The 10,834-nt window shown below is 31.4% G+C and overlaps 2 protein-coding genes across 2 annotated transcripts; both read right to left on the bottom strand.

Moving 5' to 3' along the window:
- Positions 1-776: 776 nt before the first annotated feature.
- LOC115969281 (phytosulfokine receptor 1-like) lies at positions 777-3,070 on the bottom strand. Its single transcript, XM_031088902.1, has one exon. It carries the CDS (start codon positions 2,996-2,998, stop codon positions 968-970), a length of 2,031 nt encoding a protein of 676 aa, XP_030944762.1. The 5' UTR covers positions 2,999-3,070; the 3' UTR covers positions 777-967.
- Positions 3,071-7,327: 4,257 nt separating this feature from the next.
- LOC115969327 (phytosulfokine receptor 1-like) lies at positions 7,328-9,630 on the bottom strand. The gene has a single exon (XM_031088952.1). It carries the CDS (start codon positions 9,556-9,558, stop codon positions 7,528-7,530), a length of 2,031 nt encoding a protein of 676 aa, XP_030944812.1. The 5' UTR covers positions 9,559-9,630; the 3' UTR covers positions 7,328-7,527.
- Between the last annotated feature and the right edge of the window lie 1,204 nt (positions 9,631-10,834).

Here is a 10,834-nt window from a genome sequence, read left to right on the forward strand (position 1 = left end):
TTTATTATATGATGTTCTTAGATGCTTAAGTAATTGTTTTAAGTGTTTACGAATATTTTATATTGTTTTTCATCTTCTTTATTTCATTAGTGTGTTCTTTGAGATTTTTAAGAAAACAAATTCTATTTTGTGTTTAAAATTATTTATTTATCTATTCATTTTTCATATGTTGGATTAGATGTTAGATTAGATTATGACAACATTAACACAATACTTCTTTTTTCAAAAAAACTTCTCTACTTTTTCCCCTTTGGAATTGTACTCTTGGTTTTTTTTTTTTTTTTGAGGAAAAAGAGTTGCAATCTTTTATTTTTATTTTTTTAAATTGTAGTATTGTTGAGTTTTATTAATTTTTTAGATATGTTTCTCGGTGTTTTTGATTGTATGGTAAAAAATTTCTGGTTTGAGAAAGTTTGTTTAAAACTAAAAGAAAAATTTTCAGATTTTATAAATAACTTTTATTAAAAAATTAATATTTTCGCTAACTTACCTTCTGAATTCTAGAGAAAAATTGTATTGTTTTGATTTAATACAACAAAAATAATATATATACACACATTACATTTTGTGATTGTCCCTATAATAAATTAAAATATGATTATAATAAATTACACTACTATTTATCAAATTAGTCCAAAATGAAATAATAAATAAATAATGAGACCACCTTAAAAAAATTATCACGCGTAATGTGCGGGATCCACGACCAGTTATTATTAATAAAAGAGTAGGTCAGTAACCACAACATGCAGAAACTGGATCAGGCTATTCCTCAAACTAGACACATTCATTTTTCATATAGGATAAGAAGCTAACAAATAAGCTACATGGTTAACATTAGGAGAAATACAATTAAAGCTCCAACCACAATGGAAGCTACATATAACTGTACTACGATTAAAAAATAAATATTATTGTACCTATCCGATTTCCATATGAACACAAGGAAATCTGGTCATACTGTCACTTATGAGGTAACAAATCTTATGTACTTCCTTTTGTGCGGCTTTGGCAGTGCCCATCCGGATATGAAGCAACAAATGACAGTAAGAACAAAACCTGTTGCAGCTCCAATTTTAAATGGTAGACCAATAATTGTCCTCTTTCTCTTTCTTGGAGAAAGAATAGGAATTTGTTCAGACTGGCAAGTACACTGTGCATAACAAAGACCATTGTTTCCCTCAAAGCTTGTATTCAGAAAAGTATCGAACTGGCTTCCTCGAGGAATTTTCCCACACAGCTGATTATAGGATACGTTGAAATTTGACAGAAAGCTAAGATTTATCAATGAATGAGGTATCTCTCCTGATAGTTTATTGTGAGACAAATCAAGTTTTTCCAAGCCTGTCATGCCTGATAAATCATTTGGAATAGGGCCTGAAAATTTATTCTCTTTCAGATTCAAAACATGAAGCCTTTTCAAATTCCCAAAACCTGGCCAGATTGGGCCTTGGAGAATGTTGTAACTCAGGTCTATAGTTGGTCGAAAGCTTGAAATTTGCCTATAACTCAAGCTTGGTCCACCTTGTCCAGCAGTGTTAAGTTCAAAGCTTGACAAAGGCTCTTCTATTGTGACCTTCCCACTTATTAGGCTCCGAAGTTCAGTCAAACTCTTTGGAATTTCACCTTTGAGAGAGTTATTTGACAAATCCAAGTAAAAGAGAGATTCAAACTTTCCGAACCATGATGGTATGTTTCCACCCAAATGATTCCAAGACAAATCCAAAAACTGCAACTTGTGGCAACGACTCAACCATTCCGGGATTGGACCTCTGAGTTGACAATTGGCAAGAATTAGACTGTTGAGGTTTTTGAATTCCAGACTCACATCATTTGGAATTTGTTCATCATGAAAGTTCCTTGTAAGGCCCAACATACTTAAATTCCTACAATGTTGTAGAATCCTAAGAGTTGATAATATATTACTAAGGCTAGTGTTTGACAGTGAAAGCTGTGTTAGAGACTTCAAATTCTTGAAGTTATGAGGGAGTTCACCGCTAAGGTTGTTGCGCCCAAGATTGAGTGTTTTCAATCCTCTGCAGAAGAAAAGACTATTAGGAATTGGGCCGTGGAACAGATTCGAACCAAGACCTAAGGAGACAAGATTTTTCATTGCAGAACAGTTGAGGTTGATAGGACCACTTAGAGAATTTTTGTTCAAATTTAACATTTGAAGTGATGGGGAGTTTACTAAAGAAGTAGGCAAATGACCAATGAATAAATTTGAACTGGCTGAGAATTGCTCAAGCCTTGCTAGTCTAGTAAAAATGTCTGGAAGAACTCCAGAGAACAAATTAAAGGAGATATCCAGTTTAACAAGGTTAGAGAGGTTACCAATTCCATTACTCAGTGACCCAGATATGTTATTAACCTGAAGATTCAGTTCACTAAGATTTTTTAGCTGGAAGAGACTCTCAGGCAAACTCCCTGACAAAATATTTTCATCAAAAGAGAGATGTTGTAGGGAAGTACAATTTGCCAAATCTTTTGGAACTTCTCCAGAAAAATAGTTATTAGAGAAATTTAGCACTCGAATTTTTGTAGATATTGTACACATACCTTTGTTGTTGATGGACCCAACAAAAGCATTGTTGCTTATGTCTATGATCTCTATGTTTTGCAGATTAAACAAGTTATCTGGAAGGGACCCCCCAAGGAAATTATGAGAGAAGTTCAGAACTCTCAATTGATTCAATTCTGCCAAAGATCCACAAATCTTCCCAACAAGTCTTTTGCTGCCAAGTTCCAAGCCAACTACCCTTCTGTCAAAACCAGTGGAATTATCACAGGTGACACCAGTCCAAGCGCAGCAACCAGGAGAGTCTGTGCTGTTCCAGTTCCATTCAAGAATTGTTGATTCTAAACAATTGGAGAAACCAGTTAAGGCTCTTAAGTCATCTGGATTGCATGTCAGTGTCTCAGAATTCAGGTTTGGTAGCTCGAAACTTAGACTTAGAGCCATTAAAACAAAGAACAAACAGAAACCTCTTAAGAACATTTTATGTGGATGCCATTTGCCAAAAGAGATGAAATTAGAGAATACAAAGTACTATACTAATAAGATATGTAATTATATATGCAATTCTAGCAAGTGGGTTCGGACCTCAGTATTCGTTATCTTTTAATATATATATCAAAAATTCCAAGTTGTATATGAAGTTTCAAACTTTTTTTTGCTAATGTATGAAGTTTCAAACTTTATAGTCCAAAAGTAGGACTTCGATTTTCGTCATGTAGGCGCGCTAGAGTTAGCATTGTTCAACAGTTATGACAGAAGTGTGGAAGTGGGTGATAAGCAGGTCTGGTTAAGTTTTTAAGTGGACTCTTAAGTAGGTAATTGATTGACTAATGGGCAATCTAGAGGGAATCGAATACTAATCCTCTTTCTCAATTTTTGTATTGTACTGTATTCTCAACCGATCTTAACTTTTTATGTATTTCTTTTATTTTCTTTGTAAAATAATCAAAGTTTAAAATAAAAAATTAGACACAATATACCATAATTTATGGAGTATCAAATAGAACATAAAAAGTGAGTGGATAAATTTGTATTTATCAGTAATTTATACGTAAGGAGCGATGTTTTTAAAACCGTTTCACTAATTTTTGAACATTTTTTAAGCTGTTTACCAAATATGCCCTGACTCTTGTCTATGTACTCTGGGGACTATTTTGTGTTAACATAAGAAATTCTTAAAAAATGTGGACGTACACTTTTTTTTTTTAGAAGAAAAGCATCACTTAGATTAAAAGAAAATATCAGCCAAAGTTGGCTAGGAGTACAGTAAAGATATGGATATTATATGGGTGTAAAAATAATTTTCCTTAAAGCATTGCACTTGGAATTGGGCATTTAAAATGTGTTAACATAAGAAATTCTTAAAAAATGTGGACGTAAACTTTTTTTTTTTTTTATAGAAGAAAAGCATCACTTAGATTAAAAGAAAATGTCAGCCAAAGTTGGCTAGGAGTACAGTAAAGATATGGATATTATATGGGTGTAAAAATAATTTTCCTTAAAGCAACACTCATATTATTGGGCATTTAAAAATTGATTTAACTACTTCTTAAAAAAAAAAAAAAAAAAAAAAAAAGGATTTGACTAAGTCTCAGGCACTTGAATTCCGGAACATTTTTTCTTTTTAATTCTTTAAAAAATGTGTTTATTTTTTTGCCAATGGGAAGGTGATGGTTCCCTAATCGCAATTTTCTTGAAAAAATTTAACCCCAAAAAAAAAATTTTCTTGAAAAAAATTATTTTTATATGCAAATACCCCTATTCCAAGTACATGTAAAGAAGAGTCAAGTATGAAAAAGTAATGTACTTATAAAATTCTAATCAGACACTTTCTACGATTTCCAATAACAAGTAAATTATATTAATTTATATTTAATTAGATAATTTTGTACATAAGAAAATTTATAATATAAGCAATATCAATTTCCCAAATTTCTTCAAAAAATTTAACTAATTTCTACACTTCTTCTACCAATTTTTCACAATTTCCGCAGATATGCACAAACAAATTTCTACCATCAAACACCCAAAAAAAAAAAAAAAACTCAAGTGTGCATATAATATTTAGTTCTAAGCTAGCCTTTTGCTTAATTTATGTATTTTTTTTATGGGTTTTACACTATTTTTCCCATCAACTTTATTTCAAATAATATAAGTTTAAACTTTTTAAATATAAACTAGCTTTTAGCTTTTTATCTCACATCAAACAAACAGTCGAAAGTAATCAATTTTCAATTAGATATAATGCACAAATTTCTAAATTTCAACCTTCAAACACCAAAAAATAAAAAATAAAATAAAACTACTTTATTGTCCACATTATTTAAACAAATTACATAATTTATTAAATAAATTATGTGTGCATGTATCAAATTAGCAAGTAGTGGGTTAAAGGATTTTCCTAAATTTGGAGGAAAACATTTTTTAGCAGCAACAAAGCCATCAAGCCCATGCCCTAGATCCCTTATCCAATGGGAACCCAACCGAACAAATCACTACCAAGCCCAATCATCGGTTGAAGTTGTCAAACAAACCAATTGAACAAAACCGCCGCCGCTAGTAGCTTGAGGCAGCACAGTGACATGGTCTTGAACATTGTCAGTTGTCACCAATCACTGCAAGAAGAATATCCCTATGGTCATTGCTTGCAAACATGGTAGGAAGAAGAAGAAGAAAGAAGACAATGGAGAGGAAAAAAAAAATGGGGGCCAGGGAGAGTTGTGGTGCATAGAATTTTAACAAAACTGAGAAGCTAGCTAGTATGAGGATCCTCAATTTTGGGGATTCTTTTTTTTTTTTTTTTTTTTTCAGAAATTGATTTTTTTTAATGTATATTTGTTTGTAATGGGTCCAGTTAATGTTTGTCCACTTTCAACATATCAACAAAAAATGTACATTAGGTGTTGGTTTGGATTTGTTTATTTTATTGAACCTGGGCAAGAGAATATTTATACTTGAAAATGATTAAGGATTTAAAAAGCAATACATAAAGCAAACAAATAAGTTCAATAAACTCAATAATCAAGTCAAACCAAAAGCACAAATATAGATAAGCAAAGGGGGGAAAATACGCAGAAATGATGAACATTAGACCCTCTTGCTAGAAACAATAAATTTACCACCAGCTGCAGTGATATATCTTGATTGGTACGTTACTAGACAATACTAGTGAAAGATAAATAAAAAAAAAACTAAAAACTAAAAAGTTTCAGTTGATACCAAACAGATTCTTAGATGAAAACATTAATAAATAAATAAAATGATTATTTAAATAAAATAACGCGTATAATAGATAAACTGATGTAGGTGTTTTTAAAAAGTGATTGTGTAAAATAGAAAAAATGGGTTCTTAGGCTAAAATAGACACAAAAATTTACAAAGATTGATGCAAATACTTTAAGTTGATCTAATTTGGTTGTTTTTGTTGTTACCTTTTTTTTTTCTTTTTCTTTTTTCTTTTTAGTCCGAATTTGTTAAAGATGTGATGTAAAACACATGTTTTACACCATCCAATAAGAGATTACCATATTAACATTTTACTTGAATTTCAATACATCATATCACACCTAATAATATCTCAATAAACTCCCAATTTGGTTGTATTTATATATGGGTATTAGAATTGATTGGATGTGATTGTATTTATTTTTAGATATGTAACAAGATGATGTGGCATGTTGGGATTGGAGGAGTAAAACATGAGTTTTACACTACATCCTTACAGAATTTATTTTTTATTTTTTTATTGTTAGATGTAATCCTATTTTATTATAAATTAGTAGAATTCTTGTGCCGGTTTTAGATATGAATTTGTAGAATATATTATTTATTTTTACGAAATAATAATGACTAAATGAATATTTATTTCATAATTTCAAAACTTTCATCTTCTAACATACGGCATATTAATCTCTAACTATCAAATTAATATCAATATTTGTATAAATAGATTTCAGGAATAAAATTAAAAGTAAAAATAACATATACTACAAACCTTTGGATAGCATGTCAATTTAGGGTCTTCAATTATCATAGAATCCTTAAAATTTCTTATGGCAAACCTTTAAAAAATATAAGAAGAAAATTAAAACTGAGTTAAAAAATAGAACCATATAGGTTACAACATTTTGGTTGCATGTGAATTTAAGAGTCTTCTTTGTTTTTTTTTTTTTTTTTTTTGAGAAACCAGACCTCTATTCATTTTTCATATGTTGGATTAGATGTTAGATTAGATTATGACAACATTAACACAATACTTCTTTTTTCAAAAAAACTTCTCTACTTTTTCCCCTTTGGAATTGTACTCTTGGTTTTTTTTTTTTTTTTGAGGAAAAAGAGTTGCAATCTTTTATTTTTATTTTTTTAAATTGTAGTATTGTTGAGTTTTATTAATTTTTTAGATATGTTTCTCGGTGTTTTTGATTGTATGGTAAAAAATTTCTGGTTTGAGAAAGTTTGTTTAAAACTAAAAGAAAAATTTTCAGATTTTATAAATAACTTTTATTAAAAAATTAATATTTTCGCTAACTTACCTTCTGAATTCTAGAGAAAAATTGTATTGTTTTGATTTAATACAACAAAAATAATATATATACACACATTACATTTTGTGATTGTCCCTATAATAAATTAAAATATGATTATAATAAATTACACTACTATTTATCAAATTAGTCCAAAATGAAATAATAAATAAATAATGAGACCACCTTAAAAAAATTATCACGCGTAATGTGCGGGATCCGCGACCAGTTATTATTAATAAAAGAGTAGGTCAGTAACCACAACATGCAGAAACTGGATCAGGCTATTCCTCAAACTAGACACATTCATTTTTCATATAGGATAAGAAGCTAACAAATAAGCTACATGGTTAACATTAGGAGAAATACAATTAAAGCTCCAACCACAATGGAAGCTACATATAACTGTACTACGATTAAAAAATAAATATTATTGTACCTATCCGATTTCCATATGAACACAAGGAAATCTGGTCATACTGTCACTTATGAGGTAACAAATCTTATGTACTTCCTTTTGTGCGGCTTTGGCAGTGCCCATCCGGATATGAAGCAACAAATGACAGTAAGAACAAAACCTGTTGCAGCTCCAATTTTAAATGGTAGACCAATAATTGTCCTCTTTCTCTTTCTTGGAGAAAGAATAGGAATTTGTTCAGACTGGCAAGTACACTGTGCATAACAAAGACCATTGTTTCCCTCAAAGCTTGTATTCAGAAAAGTATCGAACTGGCTTCCTCGAGGAATTTTCCCACACAGCTGATTATAGGATACGTTGAAATTTGACAGAAAGCTAAGATTTATCAATGAATGAGGTATCTCTCCTGATAGTTTATTGTGAGACAAATCAAGTTTTTCCAAGCCTGTCATGCCTGATAAATCATTTGGAATAGGGCCTGAAAATTTATTCTCTTTCAGATTCAAAACATGAAGCCTTTTCAAATTCCCAAAACCTGGCCAGATTGGGCCTTGGAGAATGTTGTAACTCAGGTCTATAGTTGGTCGAAAGCTTGAAATTTGCCTATAACTCAAGCTTGGTCCACCTTGTCCAGCAGTGTTAAGTTCAAAGCTTGACAAAGGCTCTTCTATTGTGACCTTCCCACTTATTAGGCTCCGAAGTTCAGTCAAACTCTTTGGAATTTCACCTTTGAGAGAGTTATTTGACAAATCCAAGTAAAAGAGAGATTCAAACTTTCCGAACCATGATGGTATGTTTCCACCCAAATGATTCCAAGACAAATCCAAAAACTGCAACTTGTGGCAACGACTCAACCATTCCGGGATTGGACCTCTGAGTTGACAATTGGCAAGAATTAGACTGTTGAGGTTTTTGAATTCCAGACTCACATCATTTGGAATTTGTTCATCATGAAAGTTCCTTGTAAGGCCCAACATACTTAAATTCCTACAATGTTGTAGAATCCTAAGAGTTGATAATATATTACTAAGGCTAGTGTTTGACAGTGAAAGCTGTGTTAGAGACTTCAAATTCTTGAAGTTATGAGGGAGTTCACCGCTAAGGTTGTTGCGCCCAAGATTGAGTGTTTTCAATCCTCTGCAGAAGAAAAGACTATTAGGAATTGGGCCGTGGAACAGATTCGAACCAAGACCTAAGGAGACAAGATTTTTCATTGCAGAACAGTTGAGGTTGATAGGACCACTTAGAGAATTTTTGTTCAAATTTAACATTTGAAGTGATGGGGAGTTTACTAAAGAAGTAGGCAAATGACCAATGAATAAATTTGAACTGGCTGAGAATTGCTCAAGCCTTGCTAGTCTAGTAAAAATGTCTGGAAGAACTCCAGAGAACAAATTAAAGGAGATATCCAGTTTAACAAGGTTAGAGAGGTTACCAATTCCATTACTCAGTGACCCAGATATGTTATTAACCTGAAGATTCAGTTCACTAAGATTTTTTAGCTGGAAGAGACTCTCAGGCAAACTCCCTGACAAAATATTTTCATCAAAAGAGAGATGTTGTAGGGAAGTACAATTTGCCAAATCTTTTGGAACTTCTCCAGAAAAATAGTTATTAGAGAAATTTAGCACTCGAATTTTTGTAGATATTGTACACATACCTTTGTTGTTGATGGACCCAACAAAAGCATTGTTGCTTATGTCTATGATCTCTATGTTTTGCAGATTAAACAAGTTATCTGGAAGGGACCCCCCAAGGAAATTATGAGAGAAGTTCAGAACTCTCAATTGATTCAATTCTGCCAAAGATCCACAAATCTTCCCAACAAGTCTTTTGCTGCCAAGTTCCAAGCCAGCTACCCTTCTGTCAAAACCAGTGGAATTATCACAGGTGACACCAGTCCAAGCGCAGCAACCAGGAGAGTCTGTGCTGTTCCAGTTCCATTCAAGAATTGTTGATTCTAAACAATTGGAGAAACCAGTTAAGGCTCTTAAGTCATCTGGATTGCATGTCAGTGTCTCAGAATTCAGGTTTGGTAGCTCGAAACTTAGACTTAGAGCCATTAAAACAAAGAACAAACAGAAACCTCTTAAGAACATTTTATGTGGATGCCATTTGCCAAAAGAGATGAAATTAGAGAATACAAAGTACTATACTAATAAGATATGTAATTATATATGCAATTCTAGCAAGTGGGTTCGGACCTCAGTATTCGTTATCTTTTAATATATATATCAAAAATTCCAAGTTGTATATGAAGTTTCAAACTTTTTTTTGCTAATGTATGAAGTTTCAAACTTTATAGTCCAAAAGTAGGACTTCGATTTTCGTCATGTAGGCGCGCTAGAGTTAGCATTGTTCAACAGTTATGACAGAAGTGTGGAAGTGGGTGATAAGCAGGTCTGGTTAAGTTTTTAAGTGGACTCTTAAGTAGGTAATTGATTGACTAATGGGCAATCTAGAGGGAATCGAATACTAATCCTCTTTCTCAATTTTTGTATTGTACTGTATTCTCAACCGATCTTAACTTTTTATGTATTTCTTTTATTTTCTTTGTAAAATAATCAAAGTTTAAAATAAAAAATTAGACACAATATACCATAATTTATGGAGTATCAAATAGAACATAAAAAGTGAGTGGATAAATTTGTATTTATCAGTAATTTATACGTAAGGAGCGATGTTTTTAAAACCGTTTCACTAATTTTTGAACATTTTTTAAGCTGTTTACCAAATATGCCCTGACTCTTGTCTATGTACTCTGGGGACTATTTTGTGTTAACATAAGAAATTCTTAAAAAATGTGGACGTACACTTTTTTTTTTTAGAAGAAAAGCATCACTTAGATTAAAAGAAAATATCAGCCAAAGTTGGCTAGGAGTACAGTAAAGATATGGATATTATATGGGTGTAAAAATAATTTTCCTTAAAGCATTGCACTTGGAATTGGGCATTTAAAATGTGTTAACATAAGAAATTCTTAAAAAATGTGGACGTAAACTTTTTTTTTTTTTTATAGAAGAAAAGCATCACTTAGATTAAAAGAAAATGTCAGCCAAAGTTGGCTAGGAGTACAGTAAAGATATGGATATTATATGGGTGTAAAAATAATTTTCCTTAAAGCAACACTCATATTATTGGGCATTTAAAAATTGATTTAACTACTTCTTAAAAAAAAAAAAAAAAAAAAAAGGATTTGACTAAGTCTCAGGCACTTGAATTCCGGAACATTTTTTCTTTTTAATTCTTTAAAAAATGTGTTTATTTTTTTGCCAATGGGAAGGTGATGGTTCCCTAATCGCAATTTTCTTGAAAAAATTTAACCCCAAAAAAAAAATTTTCTTGAAAAAAATTATTTTTATATGCAAATACCCC

Source organism: Quercus lobata, chromosome 11, assembly GCF_001633185.2.
Source record: "Quercus lobata isolate SW786 chromosome 11, ValleyOak3.0 Primary Assembly, whole genome shotgun sequence".
NCBI lineage: Eukaryota > Viridiplantae > Streptophyta > Magnoliopsida > Fagales > Fagaceae > Quercus > Quercus lobata.

Bases quoted from the DNA above. Each gene is read 5' to 3' on its own strand.
- LOC115969281 (XM_031088902.1), bottom strand. From the start codon at position 2,998: ATGTTCTTAAGAGGTTTCTGTTTGTTCTTTGTTTTAATGGCTCTAAGT.
- LOC115969327 (XM_031088952.1), bottom strand. From the start codon at position 9,558: ATGTTCTTAAGAGGTTTCTGTTTGTTCTTTGTTTTAATGGCTCTAAGT.